Source organism: Phalacrocorax aristotelis, chromosome 3 (genome assembly GCF_949628215.1).
Source record: "Phalacrocorax aristotelis chromosome 3, bGulAri2.1, whole genome shotgun sequence".
Lineage (NCBI taxonomy): Eukaryota > Metazoa > Chordata > Aves > Suliformes > Phalacrocoracidae > Phalacrocorax > Phalacrocorax aristotelis.
In genome coordinates this window covers 121,279,928-121,303,568 of record NC_134278.1, presented here as the reverse complement: position 1 = coordinate 121,303,568, position 23,641 = coordinate 121,279,928, and the positions used below count along the sequence as shown (strand labels likewise).

Here is a 23,641-nt window from a genome sequence, read left to right as displayed (position 1 = left end):
GTTCTTTAAATTACTCTATGTTTCCATGGTATAAAAGTTATTATCACTATTGCTTCCCACTGAGCAACACTTCTGATAGTTTAATAAATAATACCTAACACCTTAGAGTAATTTGTGCTGCATTTCTATGTTTATTTCAGCTTAGCTCTTCCTGGACTTTATTTCTTGTATATTTCCTATTGAAAATATGGTAATTATTTATTTAGTATATCTGTCACATACAAGACTAATATTATCTCTTGCTTAACTTAAAAAGCCCAGTTGTGGCCTTCATTTCACTTCTTAATTCAAGCAACAGTGTGTATTTTTTAAACAAATGATTTAAGTTTTTTTAAACTGTATTCTCCTTCTGCCACAGAGTTAGTAATCAAAACTCTTACTCAAACCGTTTTTAGTTACCTGAGGAAGTGGGGCTTAAGTAGTCACTCTTTTCTGCTGATGGCTCTTCCTAACAGCAAGCTTTAGAGAGCTGAAGATTTCAGAGATACAAAGCTCCTAAAAGTTTCGGAAGAATAAAGGGCAGAGAAGTTCAAAAGAACAAGTCCATCACCCCACTGGCAGAAACACTGCACTACAAGTTTGTCACTTCCCAGCTCCTTACAGCCTGCTAGCCTTCCTGCATTCACATGGCTCCTGTGTGCTCTGCCTTTGCAGGATATTTGCTATTCAGGTTATTTCCACACAGAATATTGCCGGTTCCCAACCAAGGGGGCAAGAAAGAGCACACGTGCATGTTGAGGGTCAGCACAGTTTAGGATACAGGACACACCCCTGAGAAACCAAACATTACTTGACTCCTGCATATGTTTTACTCTCCATTTTATCTCAATAGGATTGATTCACTTTGAATCAAAAGCACAGTGTGTTCCCAGTGTTGCCAGAAATTTAGAAGTGCTTTTTCCCCTTTAGCCTTGGATGTACGCGCCAGGTACTATTACAAGTTAGAAGGAGGGAGAGAGAAAATAGAAACATGCTCCCTGTACTTGGTCCACAAGATGAACAGGTTGACGGCCATCCCATTCAGGCACATCAGCAGTTTTAACAGAATGAGTGCATCCTCACGGTATTGCAACTATAAACACATCAGAGCCATAATGGACTGAACAGAAGATGTTTCAATAACAAAGGTCCAGCCATGTTAGCCAATACATCCATAGAAGTCAAGCTCTACAGTAGGAACAGCTGCTCTAGAATATACCACTAACTACCAATCACAATCTTCTGCAGGCAGAAAGGCAGTTGAAATTTAAAAGAATACTGAATTATCATGACTAAACAATTATCCTTCATTTGTATTTCAACTTTAATTGGAGGTCCGTTCATAATGTTTTTCTTACCAAAGACTTTCATTCCCACTTCCTCCTCGAGTTTGAAGTGCTTTTCACACGTTTTTGCAAGTTTGGTTCAAAGTGAAAGAAAACATGTTATTTTCAAATTCTTCCACAACTTTTAATATCTGAAAAGGTGATAAAATTCCAGTGTATACATTTTACTCAAAATTTAATGGGATTGGAGCAGCCTGTGCACAAAGTTTTACTTACTGAAATGAAGAAGTTAGCAGCTTCATTAAATTTAAAGATCTAAATACAGGAGGAGTTTACTGGCCAGCAGTATGGCACATGAATTTATAGTGTGGCACCTCTTCCTTATTTGCAGTTCCTTCATCCACCCATCCACTGCAGCAAATATCAAGTAACCTACTTTGTGTGAACTGCCTCATGCTCCTTGCATGTGCCACACAGTAGGATTAGCTATGGACAGTTAATACGTACAAAGCTAATACATAGATTACCCTGTCACAAATTGCTTGCATGTCCAGGACTTCACTGTCTTGACTTATTTTCAATCCTTAGCATTGAAGACTCAACGGACAGGCAAATACACAGTTTCAACCCTTACCAGATAAATGCGGAACTGAAGCAGCTGCAGTTCCACATCAGCCAAAGCCAGTCCCACTGCCATCAGGATCCCAACCCTCCTGCCGTGTCCCAGCCACCAAGTCCCAACGACTCCTTTTGCAGTGGCTGCAGGACTCGCATGGCTGGGCAGCTGAGCTGAGCTATTTCAGCATGTTCAACTAGTGACAGACTAACTCATGTGCTCTTCTCCGCTCCCACAGACAAGGGGTTCCCAGGTAGAACACAGCAATCCAACACTGAAGTCTTTTACCTCATGATACACTATTGCAGCCTTTCTTCTAAATCTGCCTTAGATCAGTGACTCCAAATGTGAATAAATATCTTGAAAAGAAAGAAAGGAAGAATGCCTGTGGAACTAGCTATGCAAGTAAAACAATACACGGACATCTTTGAATAATTTTTGTTTTTGAAGGCCATGGTATTGTCTACCAAAAAGCACAACAGATAAAAATAGTAAGGCATAATGCTTTTCTTGATTTTGGAATGAAACTGCACCAAGGGAAAGACCCACAAAATACAGGAACTCAAGGATCTTAATCTATTAAATCTAGTCTTCTCCCAAAGTGCTGTTTGAAGTCATTTTATGACTTGCACTAAAAATAACAGTATGTTTGCTGGGTTTGTTTTTTTGTGGGTTTTTGGTTTTGTTTTTTTACTAAATCAAAGGTTTCAGTTTGTGTCATCTGGGCAAGGACTGACTCAGGATGTCCTAGCTCACTGTCATGTCTTGATATTGATATTTCATTTTTTTATTTTTCACTACCACCTTACAAAGGACTTCACTATATGCTATAGGCTGCCCAGACAATATAAAAATAAAAATGATACACCTTCTCAGACATTTAAGTAAATACCCAGTAATATTAACTGGATGAACTGAAAATGGTTATTGTGTAGGTTACATAAACCAGGCAAATAGAATTAGAAACCATGAAAGCAACATCAGAAGCTCTAGCAGGAAAAAACTTCCTGCTTGACAAAGTAGAGCTTAAGGCATAACAAATTAAAACTTTTCTACTATGTGCGGGTACTGAAATGTGATTCAGACATCAGGAACTGAAGTTGTTGGATAATTTAGTTCTTCTGTTACAAACACCAACCTCCTCAAAGCACATAACCAGGCAGCATTTTGAAATGATACACTTGTAATGATAAACCTGCAAGAGAGCAATGCAAACCAGATTCTGGAGTATCAGTCTGCCCTAAAGGGGGAAGCTGACTTGCCATTTGCAGTTTCAGCAATGCAACACCTGAACACATTTAACTTTGACAGTTGGAGTTGTCAATACAGTATGGCTAAAGAAAATCCAATCAGGCCACAAAAGTGGAAAAAAGGGCTGCATTTATTTAAGGAAAGCTAGAAAAAAAAATACACATGAAGGATGCAAAACAATTATATGTGAATTAGAAGTTGCAAAAACTGAAGAAAAAAATATTTATTCTAGGGAAAAAAGACACTATTGGGTAGTGCCAAGCAACGAAGTTCCTATAGCAAGATAAAAAATACAATGCAATAGCAGTATATTGGGCCTTGCACTGTCTAATAACAGTTCCTGTCATACATAGAAGTCATCTTCAGTACCTGAAGATTCACTGACTTTGCCAAGACCTGGGGCAGACAAGTTACCCATGCTCAAGGAAGTGAAAAAATAAAATTTTGAATGAGAAAAAGAGCCAATGAAACAAACAGCGTATGGAGATTCAGCACAAAATCAATTCCATGTGGGAAACTATAGTTAATGGAAACAACCATATTTTTTCTGCGATGGCTACCTTGTTTCAAATATTTTTACCAAACCTAAAAAAAATGTGTGTGACATCTCTGAACCTTAAAGCAATTGACTCAAGTCATGCCCAAACTTTACTCACAGAAAAAAATGCCAGGCTGAACTTTATTCTTCCATTGCTCATCCTTGGTTTGGTTTCCTTTTGTTTTTTTTTTTTTATTATTGTTGTGTTAATTTATTCTTTTTTGCAATACACCCACTGACTCTCTCCAGCTACTCTGTTTCATTAAGTCTAGTTCTGTGCCAGCAATATTACCTTTCTTACTGTTCTCCAACTAGGAAGAAAACTGAAAAGAACAAAGCCACATGGTACCATCTACAGAAGAGGAAGAAGTAAAAAGAAAAAAAAATATTTTGCATGTTCATCAGAAGCCTCTCTGCAGCTCCCCATAGAGCTGCATTGTGGACACAATTCTCTAAATTATGGATCTGTTTTCAACAGATGAAGACCAGCCATACATTTCCAATCTTCAAAAGGCATTGCAGAATTTGTGCCTCTTTTGATATGCTACATAAGATCTACCTGTAGGACTGATATCTGTCATGCAATTGTACCTCTCAGAAGAGCACTCAGCAAGAAAAAGTTACATATAGGATTCCTTGCAATACATTAGGACTGTAACTGGTCTAAAAAGAAATCACAAGGTGTATTTAGAAGCTGATGAATTAAGATTTGATTAATTAAAATTATGCTACAGAATCTGTCATCCAAATGGTAACAGTTAAAACTAAAAACATTTATTTTAACAATCAGGCATGAACTGTGACAGACTTAAAACTAACTACTTTCACTAAGGTTGTTAAAGATTCAAGTTAGTGTAGACTTCACCAAACTAAAGGCACTACCTAATTATCTTCATTATGGCCCAATAAAAGAATTAGCGTGGTGTTTAAACGACTATTAGAGCATGATGACTGAACAGCATTTAGAAGAAAAATAGTTTTTGAACAAGACATTTTATTATGTTCATCAGTGAGAACTGTAATAGTGCAACAAACACAAAATGACCACAGAGGGCAATACCATCTGTAAAATGAAAATATTGTATTGGTTCCCTAAGTCTTGTATCAGCCAGTTGCAATCACTCTTCAAAACTCTCTGTTAATCCAAAAGCTAAACAACAAGAACCTCTGGGTTCTCAGAGGTTCCTCAATGGCTTCCTGAATAATTTCTGCTTACAACTCATAAAAGATTTGCATCAGCCAGTTCCACAGTCAACTTAAAGCTAAGATTCAAGCCGTTTTTCACTTGTGAATCACCTCAAAATGCAGTTCTTACAGGAAGAGTTTGACCCTCATACCACATGACCTTCCCCTTTGGAAACCAAGTACAACAAAAATAAAAATAAAACATGGTAATTTAAAGAACAGGGAGATGGATGAGCAGAAGTGTAATCTTCATTAACCTCACAAAACTAGGGTAGCTTTTTTGTAATAACAAAATGTATAAGACATGAAGGTCTGAAAAATATAAAAGGCCATTTTCATTAAATTGCCTTTTCAAGACGTAGCTGAAGAAATGCAGACTAAGTGGAAGGAATAATCCGTAACAGAAACTACACCTGACTCAGAAGTTCCAAGCAGAAAATTGGTGGAGATGAGCAATGCCTTAGCAGAAAATACCATATATGTTTGCACCCTTCCTACCTCTCCCTTGGCACCAGGTTACAGCTATACTTGGAGAAGAGATACCAAGTTTGAGTCAGACCAAAGGTTCATCTATGTGGCCATTCTTACATTCTTAGGAAAATTTCAAAGGAAAAAAAAAATGAAGTAAAACTACAATATTACCCATTACCTGTCTCCTATTAAGTACATTAAATTATAAAATTAAGTAGACTAATTCGTGACATCAAGGTTCCTGCAATGATAGAGTTCCACAGGACTAAATTACCAGTTAAGTCATGGGCGGCAGGGGCAAGAAGGTGAGATTAATGACAGCAAGAAAAACGTATGTTCATGAGAAAATAGAAAACACATCACGACATTCCAACTTCCTGCATTTCTCTTCCTGATCTTGAAATGTAATCCACAAGACGACAAACAAGAAATAATTGAAAAGGCTTTGGTTTTGAACACACAACAGAATGCATATTTAGATGGCCAAATATTTGCAATTCAATAGAAAGATCATCAACAAAATTATTCAAGCATGTCATTTTGAGGGAAAAATCGTAAGTACATCTGATTTAATGCATTCAGTGTATTGCTACTTTCAGACCATAATGGTTAGCTAATGGATTGATTACAAGTTCCTCATGCAATACCACAGCTGAAGACTAACAAAATGCCCTGGGCACAAAGAAACATCTTGGAAATGCCAGGGAATGGCACCGCTTCTGTTATTATTGCTCTGAAAAGCTCAGTAATTGCAGTTCTTCCTGGAAAGAAACAAAATGAGCAGAACCAGAACCTCATTTGGAAAGCCTGTCACATAGACTTTAGAAAATTCAGCTATTTGCGAAGAAAGATACCCTCTTAGCTTCGTGGAAAAGATGAGAATATAAAACATTTTAGTTCACAAGAATGGAAAAAAGTAAACAGAGGACCCTAAAACAAAAACACCAACCCTTGCAACAAAGAGACCAGAACAAACTGAAGAAGCTAGACTCAGCAGGGCTGTAGTTGTTGGACCTCAATCAGCTCACTAAGCTCTAAAAAGCACGCAGCTAAGGAAAAGTCTAGTTTTCAACAACAATTTCTAAGAGGAGAAACAAAGTTGACAAGAATGTCTGGCTCACATGGGAAAACTATCATGTTTTATTGAGCATTCTATTCAGGTGATGAAGAGAGAGAAGATGCTTCATATTTCTATTTTGAATTAATAAAAACAATTTCTCTATACCAAATAGCACTTTTCTACAATTCATACAAATTACACACTGCAAAACTAGTAAGTAGGCAAGAAAAACTGAAAATATTTGAAAAGTTAAACAGCCTTGATTTCTGCGAAAGATACCACTATTAGCCTGGCACAAAAATCCTGCTTTTCCTTGTGCAAAGGCCATTCCTCCTCCCTCTTTTTTTTATCTACTTTGCAGAGAAGCTTTTTTTTATCCAATGATCTGTTCTGAATGTTTAGTCTGTGGACATTTTACTTATCAAGGACAGTAAGTAAAGGCTAACAATAAGAACAAACCCAGTGTCTTAATTATTTTGTTTTCTTGGATTTATACATAGCCCACCCCCTTTCTGACCGCAGCAGTCTACAGTGGCACAGAAGACTGCCAGATAGGACAGCTAAGCAGACCAAATGTATCTCTGCTACCGGAAAAGGGAGTTTTCCCTTCTTCCAGGCTAGATGCTGCTGTCCCCATTCTGTGTACTTGCTCTGGCACTCATCTGACCACACAATAAGATAATTCAATATGCTAACCCAAGGGAGGAGGAGGAAAAAAAAAAAATTCAAGCAAAACAAAAAGAAATAGTTTTCTGCTGGGGTAGTCCAGTAAATCAACTTCTCATGTGCTTAAAAAAGTAGCAGTGCCACTGTGACTGAGCAGTACAGCCATGCTGTATGAACAGAGGAGAGTGAGAAACTGTGAATGCTCCCTGCAGAAGCACCAAGCTACGAGAACTGCCAGTCAGTCTCTTTAACATTCATCTACTCCCAGACTTACTTTTATTCCACCATCTAAGAGCCTGCATGATAAGCTTCAATGTCAGTGATGTTGCACTGAGCGCTTTCTCAAACACAGGTCTCCCCCTCTGAAATCTAAATATGTCAGCAATCTACTCAAACACCTTTGTGGATTTTATTTGAAACTTCTAGGACAAGCTACTTTTGACAACATAATACATGATAAAAAAATACATATATTAATTTTAAAATACATGGGTTTTTTTTGAAAGTCAAACAAAATTTTAGTTGAAAAAGTCATTCTAACTACAAATGCACCTCTAAAATAAAAACAGTCATCTCCCAGCTTTTTGTGGATAGAGTGGGAGAAACTAAACTAAAGCGTGAACCAATTATTTGCAATTTATTTTGCTATTTTTATGTGTAACTGTACAACAGCTACACAAAGTTGTATAAACAAGCAGTTTGTCCCCTCTCCCCACCCTAATTTGCATGTGTTATGTTACAGTTCAGGTCACATGATCACATTCTATTTTTCCCCAAGACATCTGCCCCATTCAACACCCTGGCTGGACTCTGATCCAGGAAGGCATTAGCATTGTGCACTGAAGGAAGCTGCTCTCTGCAGACCAGACCATTGAAAACGTGTAGATACACAATGATCAATACCAGAACGGAAGAAACGCAGACATTCGGCAAGAGCTAACAGACAACCCCCAGGCTCACTTAGCACAGTCAAGGTGTGTGTCTTAGAAAAGAGACATGCCTAACGCTAGCTCCCAGCTATCAAGTTTGAAGCTCCTTCCCCCAGTAACAAACTTTCTTTTCTCAAATTTCAAACAGTCTCCTGGTCACAAACACATCATTTTTTACTACATTATGTAGCATGTTCTTCAAAGAGGGGGAAGTGCACGCCACTGTGTCCTGCAACGACCTCACAGGTGCTAGAAGCAGATAGGAGAATTTCTGCAAGTAAGTTCTGCTGTCTGCACGGATTCAATGCCCAACTCCCCAGTTCAAAATTTTCTAAAGGGAAACTGGAATTTCACAGGTTTTCTTGGCTTTCTAGCTGAACAACCTGTTTTACCTCAGTTCCATTGTGCCTGCAAGGCTAAGAAATGCAGCACTGACATGGAAATTGTCTTTTTAGGAGACTCAAGGAGATACTATGGTATCGATATATATTAAACACTTTTTCCCTGTATTTGCAAGAACTGGAAATGGTACTTCAAAAAATCCATTTCTGCAGCTACTCATGCCTCAGGTTTCTTTCCAGTCACTCAAGGAAGCTCCCTAGTTCCCTCCTACAAGCCAAGACAGACTTTTCCAGTTCACTTTCTTAACATATAAGCCAGAAACGAACCTGGTTATCAACAGAATTGTTAAAAAAATTCTGCCTGCCAGGTCTGTTACTGCTGATGAAGCACAAGACAGCAAGAACCCATTCTTCTTTGCAAGTCAGTTAGGATACACAGGGGAAGTAGTCACCTGTACAAAAAAAAAAAAGCACTACCGTGATAAGGTAAGCTGGGTTACAACTTTTACATCAGAATGTTTCTCTTTAGAAGAATTAAAAAAACCATTTTTATCTGATCCATTGCAAGTAACTTTTACACTGAGATTTTGACAAAATTCTGTGCACCCTCAGCTACATTATTGTCTCTGTGCAGCCAGCCTTTCTGACCGCCTTCAGACAAAAACAAAACCAAACCAAAAAATCCAAAAAAGAGCAAACACAAAACATTTACATGAAAGTGACAAAGTGTTTAAAAAAATAACAACCAAAGAATGAGGGGCAATCCTTTGTGGCATTTAACTTTTTTCCCCATTAAATGAAATTTAAAGTTGAGGAGTTTCCACACTAACAAGAGTTAAGTTCCAGTAAGACAGACTTTTCAGCATCTGGACATAAAGTAATTCCCAGAGGAAATTAATCAGAGGAAATCACAGCATATTTAATCATGTCTTAGTTCAGTTTACAAAAACTATCCCATTCCACATATCGTTTTACACAGGCAAACTCAGGGCCAAGAACACTGTCAGCGTCTTGAATGGCATTCCAAAGGAGAAGGGATGATCATCACAGTGCTATGACAGGCTTTATTCTTTCAAATAGATATTTTATATTTTATGAACAGCTTTGCTTTCACGGGGAAGAAAACAATTTCTTCAAAGAGCAGATCAGTGGACGCTATCTGCAATTCCCAGTCTTACGAGCGCAATTCTTATGTATCCTCAACTCATCAGCATAGCACCTACACCTCATTTTTTTCCGTAAGAGTAGACGGACTAATTGTCAGCTGGTCTTAAAACCGCCTCCTGCAACACCCCGCAGACTGGACGCCAGCGCCCACCGGCCCCGCTCCGGTCACCGGCGGGGTTCCCCGGAGCCGGTACCCGCACCTACGACGCCCAACCGCCACCGCACGCGCTCCGCGCAACCGCCGCCGCGGGATGGCTCTGCCGGCGGCGGGATGCACCGGCGCGCGCCCGCACCGCCCCCCGCGCACCTCCCTCCCGCCGGCGGCGCGCGCAGCGGCTGAGGGCGGAGGAGGGCTCCGCCGCCGCCCGCTTCCCCCGCTGCACCACGCGTTCCGCTCGAACATTGCCATCGGGTTTTTGTTAGCTCGGTAACCCGTTCGTTTCCACGCCAGAAAGACAAAGTGGGCCCGGCGCTTCCTCTCGCCACCGGGAACAAAAACCGTTATTTTATGTTTTCCCCAGGAAGAGCCTCAAGCAAGAGAAGATCACGCCTTCACGAGAATATTGTTTGAATGCGAAAGACCCGCATATTTGTTGGGTGAAAATACGCAGCGAGAGGCAGAACCAACTGATTTCCTCCATCGTCTCCCTCAGAAGACATTATTCTAAGGGGGCGGGGGGGAGGGGGGGGGAAACGCCGCATCTCAAACGCACGGCATCGGTGATTTTTGAATCTGGAGAAACAGGGCACCTCCAGCCCCGGGGCAGCCTGTGAACTAGGGGCCACCGGAAAAAAATAAAATAAAGAAACAAAAAATAAATCTCTGGAAACGTCCGACGGAATCACGGAAATCCGCCTGCGGGAGGGGAAAGCAGGCTGCGAGCCCCGGCGTGGTGGGTGTGCCGGCGGCCCCGCCGGGCGCACCAGGCGGAAAGGGGCAGGGAGAGGCGGGCGGCGGGGGCTGGCCTGTGCCGGTGCCCCTCTGGCAGCAACAGCCCCCGCCACCAGACTAACGGGGGAGGAAGGAAGGCGGGGCCGTGGAGCAGCCTCCGGACCCGACGGGGACGCGGAAAGGGGAGCGGGCTGTACCCGGACCGCGCTGCCGCCCCCTCCGCCGGGGCCCAACGGTCGAGGGCCACGCAACACAATAGGCACCGGGGCCGGGGGATGTCGGAGCGGATAACCGTCGCGACCCCGACCGCTCTCCTCGTCACGGTTCCCGCCCAACCCGCGGCCAGCGCGACAGCATCCTCACTCACCCCTTCGAGGAGACTCGCCGCACCGGAGAGAGACCGCCCCTAGAGGTGCCGGTGCCGCTGCCGGTAGCTCACTGAGCCGGCATCCCCGCGGAGCGCTCAGGTCAGCGTCCCTCTGACAACGGCGCCAACGTTAATCCCCGCACATAGCGGCTAACGGGCAGAGCGGGGCACGGCTCTGCGCAGGCGCCGCCCGAGCTCGCACAATGCGGGTGGCGAGGGAGGGCAGTACGCAGGCGCGCAGGGCCGAGCAGCGGGGGCGCCGAGCTGCGCCTGCGCTGGCTCCGGACAATAGCTTTCCCCGCTGCCTCTGCCGGGCGCCCACCGCGCATGCGCCGGAGTACGCGGCGGCGGGGGGCGGGTACTGCTTCCCGCTCCGGTCCCTCTCAGCCATCACCGGGCCTGCGCCATACCCCGCTGCTGCAGGCTCGAGGACGTAGGCGGAAGAGCTGCGCTGCGCGCAGGCGCGAAGGCAGCCGCAATCCATAACAAAAGGGGAAGGAGAGGGCTACCTTCATCCTCCTCCCGGCGCCGGCGGTGGGCGGGCGGCCGGAGCTCCGCCTCCCAGGGCTCCGCCTCCCGCGGCGCGCTGCATGCCGGGACCTGTAGTTTTTTTGGCCGCCTTGCCCCGCAGCCGGTGGGCGTGGCGGGTCCCCGCCGCTGTGGGGAGGGGAGTGGGGGGCGGGGAAGGCCGGTGGCGGGTAGCAACGGCCGACGCCGAGGAGCCTGAGCGGGTCCCGGCACGCATTGTGGGAGCTGTGGTTCTTCCGGGAGCCCGCGGCGGGTTGCGGAGCTTGTTGAACCGCTGTTACCCACCGGCGGTGCGGGGCAGCGCCGGCCGCGTCTCCGGGAGCAGGCGGCGTCCTCATGCGGACGCCCCGCGGGGAGCACGCCCTGGAGGAGTCCCTGGAGCGGTACCAGAGGCGCCTCCGCGGTGAGCGAGCGCGGGCCGAGGGCGGTGTGCTTCCTTCTCCCTTCTCCCTTCTTCCTTCTCCTCCCGCCGGCCGCTCTCGCCCCAGCGGGAGCCCCGCTGCGCTGCCGCCCGTTCCGCTGGAAGGTTTCGCCGTACCCGGTGGTTCCCCGCCGCCCTCAGCGCCGGCGGGGTGCGTTGTGAGGCCGTGGGGCTGGGCCGTCCCGCCGCCCCCGGGGTGACCGGGCTGAGCTAGCGCGGCCCGCCCCGCTGCCCGTGCGGTTGGCGGCAAGAGCGGAGTTGCTTCTGGTCCTCCCTAAACCCTGATCGCTGGTGCAGTTAATAGTGTCACAAGTAGCTGTGTGGTCGTAACTTGGCTGTGACAGAGCCGCTGCCTCTTTCCATGGGGTTTTGTGGTTTGGGGTCTGGGTTTTGGTTTTTTTTTTTTGTGTGTAAGAGTTGTCATTGAAACATCAAACTAGACGGGTGGTAAAGGAGAGGGTGCAAACTGATTCTTATAAGAGTGATTATTTACCCTCTCATAAACTGTTTTCACACCTGCTAAGAAGCATTGTATGTAGCTGCACAGAGAGCACCTAAATCTCTCAGCTATGACATCTGGGCTTTACCAGCTTCCAGACTATCTCTGAGTCGTCAGAATAAATGTCCAAATTCTCAAGAAAGCCAGTCGATAAGTTGTGGGTGCGTCACCCCAGTTGGTGCAAAAAGTTGCGTTCCAGACACGGTGCCCACACATCACGTGTTGTGACACTAGTGAGTTAAATGTATAGTTGCAATATAGGAAATGTTGTTGTAAAAAGATAAGATAGTGAAAATATTTTTAAATAGCTACTTGATGCCTCATTCTTAGCAAGACTCTACAGCGACCTGAAGGGAGGTTGTAGTGAGGTGGATGTTGGTCTCTTCTCCCAGGTAACAATAGGACAAGAAGAAATGGCCTCAAGTCGTGCCAGGGGAGGTTTAGGTGGGATATTAGGAAGAATGTCTTTATTGAAAGAGTTGTCAGGCACTGGAACAGGCTGCCCAGAGAGGCAGTGGAGTCACTATCCCTGGAGGCATTCAAAAAACATGTAGATGTGGTATTTCAGGACATGGCTTAGGAAGCATGGTGGTGTTGGATGGTTGGACTTGATGATCCTAGAGGTCTTTTCCAACCTTAATGATTCTATGATTCTATTCTGTTTTATATTTCCTTCTCAAAATAGCATTAGTTCTTTGCTGAGGATGCATTTTATTTGTTTCAAAAGATAGAACTTTGAAGAATCATCTGTATTTACTTTTCCTGTAGATTAAGTGGGCATGTAGATGCTGCTTGGCACTTGGCAGGTAGAACAGTTAAAGTGACAAATATCAGAGCACCCCTTGATAGGCATAGAGTTCCTTTTGTGATATGTAAAAACAATGAATAAAAGCCTGCGAATCGCCATATATAGACATGGGTAGTGTTAGTACTATATCTTGTTTCCTTTTTCTATGGATGGGTATGGAAAACCACTAGCTAGTTTTCCTGTACTGGATTTGGGCTTTCAGGGAGGCAAGGGCTTTCTGCTATGACTTTCATTGACACAGGAGGAGTGATAAATTAGGATTTTAAAACCGTAGTTGGACACATATGATTTTGCTGCTTAATAAATCTTCTAATGGCAATATGTTTCTGCTTCAAGGCTGCATTGTCACTCGCAGAGACATAGCTTCCTTTAGAAAGGTACCACTTTAAGGGTTTTTGTTAATTTCTGCTGCCCTAGATTCGGCATAAGTACAAGCACAGCCAATACATTGAAAGTTTGGTGTATTTCATAAGACATTTATTTTTGGAGTGCTTGTGGTTATCTTTTACCTAGAATACCTTTTCAGGCTTGTCTGCTTGCTTTTATGCAGATCTGGGAGGGGACTACCCTGTCACTGAAACATTTTGTAAATTCATGTTCTCCTGCTGTGATAGCACAGTGGTTGACCTGCCTTTTCATTTCAGGCAGTGAAGGCCAGCCAATGCCATTTCAGATTACTGGCAAGTCCAAAACATGGCATGTGGACAGTGGAGATGGCAGATTTCTTCTGTTCATCCTCATCTAAGGAGATGTGGAGGTGTGTTGGTGTCTTTAAACTCAAGTGTGCAGGCAGCATGCTCTGCTCAACATCCATCCTGCTGGGGTGTCTGACCGCTGTTGGATGCAGTGGTTACACTGATCTGCCTAGACTCCCTGCAGAACACGATGTTCTCAGCTTCCTTATGCGGTAACAACAGGGGAAGCCAAAGACCTTTGGTCTCCAAGCCTGCTATGATTTCCCATAATTTCAGGATGCTTAGCACTTTGTGTAAATGTTCTTGTGGGTGTGGAGTTTGATAAGCTTCGGAAGGACTTTATAGTTTGTTCCTTGATTCAGACCAGGCTTGTCATGAAAATGTGCTCTTGTAGCATTTTGCAACAGAGCTCCAACCTTCCTGATATTTTGTATTAGGCTCATTGTGCATTTTAAATGTTCCAATGGAATTTGTCTTTCAACTAGGAAATCTGTTGGAGCGCTTGGAGACTATCATATATATGGTATCATCATAGTTATGATGAGCTTTTAGGATTTTGATATGTGGAGTTTTGAAGCATGCCTTTGACCAAGTTATCTGGACATTGTAAATGACCTCTTTAACTCTCTCATATCTTCAAAGGGTTTTTCTTAAGAATTTTGCATCTTGGGCTGCTTAACTGTGTATAAGACTAATAGTAGGTCTCACCACGTCATATGATTGGATGCATGTAATCTGTTCATGCAACTTATTTTCATTTTATCTATTTCTGACTGGATCCCCTTACAATGGGTCGATTATGTTTTTTAAATCATTTCAGAACATGACCTTTGGGTGGCTGTTTCCCTTTTCATTCTGGGAAACTGGAATTTTTTCATACAATGCCAAGCTATGTTGAATTTCATACATACATGCCTCTCAGTGAGTAGACATCAGTAGCGTATTATCACAAACATAATCCCACTGCAGAGTGATACAACATTAGTTCCATTATGATTCTCAATGAACGTCTTTATTTCGCAGTGATGCACAATTTTTAACTGCTTTGACCTGTACAGCATTTCTCACATCATTAGCACTACCATGAGGAATTTACTGAAGGGCAAATAGATCATTGTTTCTCCCCAAGTTGTCAAACCTAATTCTTTACCGGTTTTTCTGGGGTAGTTACACAGCTTGGGATTTTTTTCCAAATTCAGATCCTTCCTGTGATCTGGATTCTGGAATTTCAGGTGGTGTGCCTTGGGGATTATTTGATGTTTTTGAAACACAGCGTGTGTAATGCCTGACATTATCTGGACTCAGGCTGATACATGGCAACAGGTTATCACTACCCATGCTGGAGGTCAGAAGAATAATTTCACAGCCTTATTCAGTTTGGTAGGAGGATGAATAAGTTCTCAAAGAGTAATCAATTCCTTCAGTGCAGCGGCCTTTGTTGTAAAGGGAAATCCCTCAGAAGACTGGCACACAGGGAGCCCAGGTGTTCAGTAAACTGAGTCTAGTAGCCAGAGGACAGAAAACCAGACCAAAAAACCCAACTAAGACATAACTGTCTTAGTCTCTGTTAGAGCCCAACAGAGAGGTTCTGATGAAATAACAAAGGTCCTAATACAGGGCTTTTCCTGAGTAGTCTAGACCTTGTATAATGAAGGTCTTTAATGTGTGTAATACAGATTTAGGAGGGTGGTATTTGTACAGTTGAAGTTATTACATTACTGTGTAAACTTTCACACAATTGTCACCATTTCAAATGAACCTTGAAGTCTTTAGGAGGTAACAACATTTCTAATAAAAAGTTATTCTCAAGGGAATAGAGATATTTTGTAAAAGAGAATAAGAGCTTTCAGTCTCAAAGCTGCCATGTAGTATGTTAGTAGCATGGTCGCATACTTGTGTTTGGCAGCCAATAAAGAAGAACAGCTGCGTATCAGAATGGTATCTAAATTAAATTCCAAGACTGTGCAAAACACAATAAAAACTTATAAGCAATTCTCAGTTTCAGTATTTTTAAGCAATTATTTGCCTGAAAGGCTACCCCAGAAGAGGTACATGATGTGCTATTTTAGATGTCTAAGTGTCAATAGAAACAAAGTCAAAGTTGATATACTTCTAGACAGTAAAGTTTTCGTTAAATAGACACCGTCTTTCTGTTTTTGCTAACTGGTCTAATTTTCTCCTTTGTCAGTTATTGTTTCATGTAAATTCTATGGTATTAGGGTTTCTTTTAAGACCTAAAGAATCAGTGTAATTCCTTCTCTAACTTTCTAGGACTGTTTTCTGATTGGGAACCATGCGATATCAGAAAGTGACCTGTCTGTTGAATTCATAGCCAGTGATATCTAGTCATCTGCCTGTAAACATTATTAGAACTGGATGTTAGCTTTACACTATGGCAACTTTTTCATACAGTTGTAGTTTGTTTAATTTATGTTGCTTAACACTTCTACCAGCTAATTTTCCATGTCTTTCAGGCAATTCTGTAGTTTTGGATGGTTGGTTCCTTTGCTAAGCTCTCTATTAGCTCCCAGGGTATTTTCTTTGGCATTTCTGAGTCCATGAATGAGGTAGCTTTGGTGCTTTCATTTAAAGGAGTGCTCTTTATAGACAGTCTTGGGTGATGTCTGAAAAAACATCTTTTGTTCAGGCAATGCAAACACTGTTCAATGACTTCTCTGTTTTTTCTATTTCCACTTCAGTGGCAATCGTTGTCTCAATTTTTTTTGTTATATTTTTTGTGGGGTTTCCCTGCCCAACTCCCCTCCACCTCTGTGTTGTGCTTTACTTCAAAGTCTCCTGACCCTAGCAAGTTGAATGGATTCATAATGTGTCTCCAATGTAAAGAAATATGTCGTTGTTCAGCAGTAGTACTGACATTCCCATATAAAAAACTTCTACCAATTATATTTATACAAAGATACTTCTCTGGACAAAGGATACCTATACTGTATTTTCAGGGAGTAATACTTAGATTTTGTAGTTATAGTGACTACCAAAAATAACCAGAGTTATCAATGCTTCTTTCAGGACAGAGGAGTATCTTTATTCAGCATGTAGAATATACGGCACGTTCGTTTTGAACATTAGTTAATGTTTCAGTCAGGGCCATATTGGCTTTGTCTAAAGCATTATGCTTAACTGAACTTAATCTAGTCCAAAGTTGCATTTACATTCAGATGAATTGAGGGGTAGGAATATCTTTGTACCTAGAACGGTATGGTCTTGATCCCAGGTTAGGATTGCTGGTTGCTTCTGTCTCTGAAATGTCAAGTAGTGATGTCTGACTTTTTGTTAGGTGTTTGGTCAGCTATGTCATTGCTAAGGCATTAGATAAGTTATCTGCCTGCCCCTTGTGGCAACTACTGCCTGTGATTTATACATAATAGTTGACAACAGCATTTTTGGGGAGCACTTGCATCTTTTTTTCTTCATGTATCAAGTTTGATCCATCAGGTTTTGTTGCTAGCTTACCATTTTTCATAATCATAATCAGATCCTTTAAACACTGAAAGCCAAAGAGCCTTATAGTAAATACAATTTTTTTTAAGTTTTAATCCAGATAAGTCCAATTTCATTTATATCCTGAGCTGTTCCTATAGAAAATAGCATATCAATGCAGTTTTATCATACAACAGAAATATATCTTGAGATTTTATGCACAGAATCTTGTTAAGATGTAGAAAAGAAAAATGCTGATTGAATTTTAGATATGCAAATCCCAGTACTGCATGGGACCAGTTTTCTACAGTATGTTTTTACTGAGGTTCTGTTTCTATAAGATGTACTATTACAGGAATAGCCAAACTGAAAAAGTTAGGTTGACTGTGTGAGCACTGAAAAATGACTTCTAAATTAATTATGAAATTATCATGTTGTCTTTAAGCAAAGGTTCTTTGGTGTCCAAGAGTTTGCATCCACAGAGGTTCTTTCTACTTCTTTCATATTTAAAAGAATATTTTTACATTGGTAGAAACAACAAATGTAATCTTTCCACTTGGTAATGTATCTTCTTTTATCCTAATGCCCAATATTATGTCCCTTATTTGGGGAATAAAAAGTTATAATGTATTTATTCCCTTTTACATGTCCAGTTCAACTCTTACCGAAGTAAATGTTAGCTCTTCAGAGTCCAGTGAATGTAAAAGCAGACCATCAGAAATTCCTAACTCCCTGTTTCCCCATGGTGAAGGTTTTGCTTATGACAACTGCTTTTGTAATTTGAAAATTGGCAAGCTTTTAAGAAACTTTGGCAAATATATGATGAAGCTTTCAAAACTGTGGTGGTTATTCCAGAGGCAGGAAAGTGTAGTCAAGAAAAGAAGACATCAGTGTGCCAATGGTAATGATTTTAATGTGTTTCACTACTACTGCCCAGTACATTTATGGAAAAAGAGGACATAGCGCATGTTATCTTTGAGGATAAAGTAGTAGCTTGGAGTTCAGAAGTTGTAATACTACAAAGAGAGACAAGTTCTGGGAAAAACTGGTTTTGGTTTGTTGCTCTTTGCTGGCTATGGACAAATATTGATACTCTGGGGTTCTCTGACAGAGGTCTACAGTAAATGTGGAAATAAAGGAATTGTATTGCTGTCAGATGACACACCACATAATAACATAACTGATGTTGAACGCTTCTTGGCAACAACTAGTTGCAACATAGTTTGCTAAATATTTAAGCCATTACATCAGTGAGATACTTCTACCATTTCTCAGTTAGCTCTCCCACCCCTCTCAACGTCCTGGAACACTCAAGCATGGATGAATACCTTAAGTATGCCAATAGAGAAATATTTGACCTAATCCCTTCTTTTCTGAGCCATTGCCTTGTGAATTGTATTTGGGTTTATTATAAGAAATTATGACTATTTGAAATGTGCTTTTTATATCTTCTTTTACCTTAACTTTGTTAAAGGTTGGAGTGAGTACCTGTAAAATCGAAAGAGGTGATGCAAGTCATAAGATGACTGTGCTTTAAAAATAAATGCTGAGAGAAGATTAATAGGTCAGAAATGAGTTGGGTTTTTATTAGAAACTAGCATTACTAAAAAGTGAGTGATAGCTGGCATGCTGGACTAAGAACCATGTTCTTAAATATAATGCTTTCTTTTTTGTGGGGGGCGGGGAGGGAAGGGGTGGTATTTATATTTTCTAAGCTATTGATAAGTTACAACAAAGCAGAGAAAAAGACTGAAAAGGTCTGTGAAGGCCATTACTGTGGGGGAAAAACATGGATTTCCCAACTTCAGCCAAGATGATGTAAACTTGAAAAAGATAAAGTGAAGGCATAAATATGTATCTAGCTTTTGTTCTCTGACTTGAACTGTTATTCACCTTTCTGTCTGGAAGAAAGGAGCTATTAACATTTGTAACAAGCAGCATATATTATCTCTGAGGCATGTCTTCTGAATTCTACCTAGCAAATGCTTAACTGTGATTATTTTTTAAGCTTTTTTTGCCTGTAAGAAAAAAATATTTTCAGTTAGTTATTTATGCATCATATCAATTTACAGATTACAAGCATGTAAAAATAAATTTAAAATGTGTGCTGGAAAGCTTGCCATTTTTCTAATTGTAGCAGTTGCTTCAATAAAAGATATTATCTTATAAGCTTTGTCTCAGAAGAGTGAAATTCCTGTTCTGTGGGCATTTATACCTAAATGATTCATATGCAGTAGTCCTAGTGGAGAATAATCCTCCAAAGAATTAGGGCTAAATGAAGAAAATAGCTATGATTTTATGTTTCTGAAAGTCAAGTAAGGCTTTGAGAGTGTGGGCTTTTGTTTTAAATTACTAATAACTGTTAGCTATTAATGAAACTTTTCTAATTCCAGGTAGTTTTGACTGGTAGGTCAGGTGACTGTGGCGTTACTTTGGAGAAACGTAAAAGAAACATGTCGTCTTATATTCCTGATAAAGTGGCTGTGAATCGTGATGGGGACTGTCTCACAGAGCACGTACGCTCTGTGACTGGTGTATGGGACATTTTCTGGGTTCACTTGGTATTGCAGTAGAACCTAGAGATCCTGCTTTGTTGAAAACTGCATAAAGCCATACTACTTAGGTTACTACTCTGTCTTTTCTAGGTAGTATATACATTACTTAAAGAGAAGAGAAATTAAATACTCATCTCCCTTTTTACATAGGCAACTGAAAGAACTAATAAGCAAGTTGCCTGAGGTCCTATACTGTGAACTAGGAGTATCATTATCTAAAACCAAGCCCATATTTTCTGATTCCCAATCCAACTGTCATCTCTCAGCTGCAAATCTCTTAAGTTTCTTTTCTAGCATATTGGAAATGTTCACCTATGTCAGAGTGATATGGCATTTATGATTGAAAAGTGTTTTATTTTTAAGAAGGCAGCTGAATCAAATGAAAAGAAGGAAAATAAGAAAAAATATACTGAAAATGAGAAAAGGCCATTACTGAATCACCCTCTAGTAAGTCAGTCAGTTCTTGAAAGGTTTCATACATATTTTTTTTAATCTGGAAAGAGTTTTTTGTGGGTCTTTTTTTTTTTTCAGAGTGATGAGTGTTATTTAGTTTTCACATTTGTTCAGGAGTCATCAGTCTTTATTTAATCACTGGTTTATGTTGGTTTGGTTTGCCAAGTTTTTACCTCATTTACTCAGATATTTTTTTAGGTGTGCTATACACTGCTTTGTCACATGTGGTGGCATCATTAGAATTCAAAAATATTGTTCTCTGTGCCCAATCTTGCACATGAAATATAGCGTGAGCTTTAGGTTCATTGAAAAGCATCAAAGCTGTGTATGCCAGGAAGTATTTTAGGGTCAAGTATATTATTACTTATGCTGCTGCAGAGTCCTAATGTATTGACAGGCTAAGATACTATTTATAACTTCTTCTCTGAAAACGTAGTAAATATTTCTTCTGTAAATTGTGACATACAGTAGTTGTTTTGGCTCTTTCTGTTAGGTAATTTCTTCCAGTGGCTGTGATTACATCAAGTAGTCAAGCTAGACAGATGCTGAATACTTTTAGTTCTCCCATTTTTTTGCAAATTTAAAATATCAGTCAGTAAATACTTTCTTCTATGTTTTCTACTGTGGCTAATGATGTGATTTTCCTCCCCCCCCCAGAGCGTGCTAGTGAAAGCATCCATCAACTGAAATATGCTTTGGAGGAAGGACAGGTTGCAAAGGGCAAGGGTAAAGTAGGATTTGAAGAGTCCTCTGTGGACAAGGGCAGTGATGATGTGGACAGGGGCAATGATGACAGTGGGAATGCAGCCTGGCAGGAACTGCAGCACAGTCACGCAGGTGAGATTACTCTGAAAGCAAGTAGTTTAAAAATTGTTAGAAATTATACTAATTTAAATTAAAAAGTAAATATTTTTGTTATAATGTTTTTTATCTCTTCCTAGTTAATCAACTTAAAATTTTGTTGCAACATCAAGAAAGAATCGAAAGTGAAGTCTCTCCGTCAAGGAGGAAGATGTCATTCTATGTATGTTTCTTCTTGTTTCTTTTGTGTTGTTTGAATGGATAGCATGCATGATGAGATCAATTTTCTAGTATCCAGGAAGAAAAAGAAGCACCAAATCATTATTATATTCTGAAATATAGGAGATTCCTGAGGCTATGGCCAGAACTTGGTATGCTTATGACCATAGCAGAAGAAAAAGAAATCTATAACACAGGATTTAAACTTTTCTCCTCTTCTGTTGACCATGCAGCATGGGTCACACTTCACATTGCTTTCAGCTTTCTCATCTTTTTCTTTCCACCAAAAGTTCATCTTTTTTGTTTTGGAAACAGTTGGGATTGACTACACAGACAAATTTCTGTAAAAGCAGCCTCTGTTTTCCTTTGACTGTACTTTAAGGGTTCCCAAAGGACTTCTTATGCTGTAACTATGCTTTTTTTTTTTTCCTAAGAGGATTAGACACTTTCACATAACAACAGGTTTTGTAGCTCTCTGACAAAATGCAGAGGTCGGTCTCTGTCAAAGATAGTTTATACCCTTACCTGGGCTTCTCAGATTTACCCTTCTTGCAGCAGAACTGCACCAAAGTATGTGCAATGGACAGTTCAGTTACAGAGCAACAGCTAGATACTAGTGGCCCTATAGGAAAATAATTCAAAGATATTGTTCCGGTTTTACATCTTGATGGCATCCACTGACTACTTTTGATTTATACTAAGCAAGACAAGCAGCTCTCTGCTGTCAAAGTTGAGGTAGCTATAGAATAATCTAAAGCTTATAGCCTATATTCCTACTGTGTTGCTTTGAGCCTGTGTAATAAGCCTAGCTCTACTGCTCTGATATGGAGAAATTTTATTTGAAGTTCAACTTTTCTGAATGTTCTAAAATCCACAAGTTTAGTTTGATTGCCCTGCCAGGTACTTTTGCCTCATAATGGTACAGGAGAGAATTAGTGTTTTGTAGCTCAAGGGAATGGTGCATTGTTGGTTGATCTTCACATGACATGGATCAGTATCGATTTGTGTTTAGCCTTTGGAGGGGAGGGAAAGCATCTTTTAATCTATCTGTGTCAAAGTTCTGTACTTATATTGGGAAATTTTAGTATAGTGGAAAAAATCAGAAAATGGGATACTTTTTTCTAAGAACCATGTGATAGTGCTTTCAAGGAAGAGTAAACAGAGAAAAGATGGGAATTTACTGTACTGATAGGGAATTGTCCCATTTCTTCCTCTTGAAGTTTCCAATAAGAGGGATTCTGTGAAGTGGTGGCCTTATTCTCCTTTTCAGTTGTCCTCCATCTGCTTGCTAGCCAGATGTGAAGGTGTTCTGAAGGCAGACCAAGTGTAAAGCTCAAAAAATGTGGGAGTACAAAAAAATCCGAAACCCTTATAAAATACGAGCTTGTCTTGTGGTTTGCTGGACACTGCAGAAATGCTTCTTGTATAAGAATTAGATTCCCCAAAGGTCAAGGAAAGCAAACTTAGATTATGAGTGACCTTAACCTTTGGCATTGAATTATGCTGAAATACCTGATGACTACTGAGGAATACGTGACTTCATGTGTCTATAGCTAAATATAATATTTTGTAGTGTACTCTTTAGTAAACTTTACAACATTTCGTATGTATAAATAACATTGTCTTAACAAAATTCCCTTCTATTGCCCATTGAAAAAAGTTGTAATAGGTATCAAGTGAGTACGTCTCTTCTTTGATTACGCTCAGGTGGTTGGGTGGGGGTTGTCCTTTTGGTCTCTACCTCATCACCTGAGGTCAAGGCCCAGCAAGATTGCTTTGTACAACAACTTCTGTTCTACAAGCTGGGTCTTGGCTAACCTAACTGCACCTGGCTTGGGTTCATGACACTCTTGTTATAACTGGTGGTCCTGTGACTGATTCTCATTGTTTCTTGCCAGTTTACAAGGCATCACATTTAAGACTGCCAGCAGGAGAGTGTCTAATTCGAGGGTTTAGAGGTTTGAAATTGAGGCATTCTGGAAATGCACAAGATGGGCTACGGTGTTTGGGATGTTGGCAAAACTGTTTGTCACCATGTAGAATGCTGGCCTCTAAAGCTGTCAAGCATTTATATTTTATAAACCCTTGTGTTTATATGGTAAACTTTTCAATATTAATAAACATGAACAGTGTTTCTGAGACTTGAACATAAATGTTTGGTAGTTTGTACTGATGAGATGTGACTTTCAGTTCTGATTTTAATATTTGGCCTACTTTAAATATATGCCTCCCTTGACCTCTGTTCTTTCACCCTATAATGCATGTTATCTTACCAGAATATTAATTTAAAAATCCCAAATTAATTCGTAATTAATTGATAACAGTAGTATAGTAAAAAAAGGTGAAAAGAAAGAAATCACAAATTATTTTCCAGGCACTCACCCCATGAAAGGGCAGGTAGAGGTCTCTGAATAAAGAAATATTCCAGTGACAGTGCTGTGAGTTAATAAGCTGTGTTAAGAAGGCCGCTGTTCTT

The 23,641-nt window shown here is 40.9% G+C and overlaps 2 protein-coding genes across 15 annotated transcripts in view; one reads left to right on the top strand and one right to left on the bottom strand.

Annotated features, from left to right (window-relative positions):
- CEP170 (centrosomal protein 170) overlaps window positions 1-10,874 on the bottom strand; it is a 107,469-nt gene extending 96,595 nt beyond the window's left edge. For 8 of the 9 annotated variants that reach the window (XM_075089377.1, XM_075089379.1, XM_075089383.1 and 5 more), the window contains exon 1: window positions 10,749-10,874. The gene's annotated coding sequence lies outside the window, so the exon portion shown is untranslated. Of the gene's footprint in view, window positions 1-8,649; window positions 8,669-10,748 lie in introns of those variants that run through there. The other variant, XM_075089378.1, reaches the window with a different exon arrangement.
- The window catches only part of SDCCAG8 (SHH signaling and ciliogenesis regulator SDCCAG8), a 115,727-nt gene continuing 102,842 nt past the window's right edge, over window positions 10,757-23,641 (top strand). For 3 of the 6 annotated variants that reach the window (XM_075089389.1, XM_075089387.1, XM_075089393.1), the window contains exons 1-3: window positions 11,405-11,679; window positions 20,803-20,982; window positions 21,087-21,169. In XM_075089389.1, the coding sequence (XP_074945490.1) occupies window positions 11,613-11,679; window positions 20,803-20,982; window positions 21,087-21,169 (330 nt within the window). In that variant the 5' untranslated portion in view covers window positions 11,405-11,612. Of the gene's footprint in view, window positions 10,849-11,404; window positions 11,680-20,802; window positions 20,983-21,086; window positions 21,170-23,641 lie in introns of those variants that run through there. The other 3 variants (XM_075089391.1, XM_075089388.1, XM_075089392.1) reach the window with 3 other exon arrangements.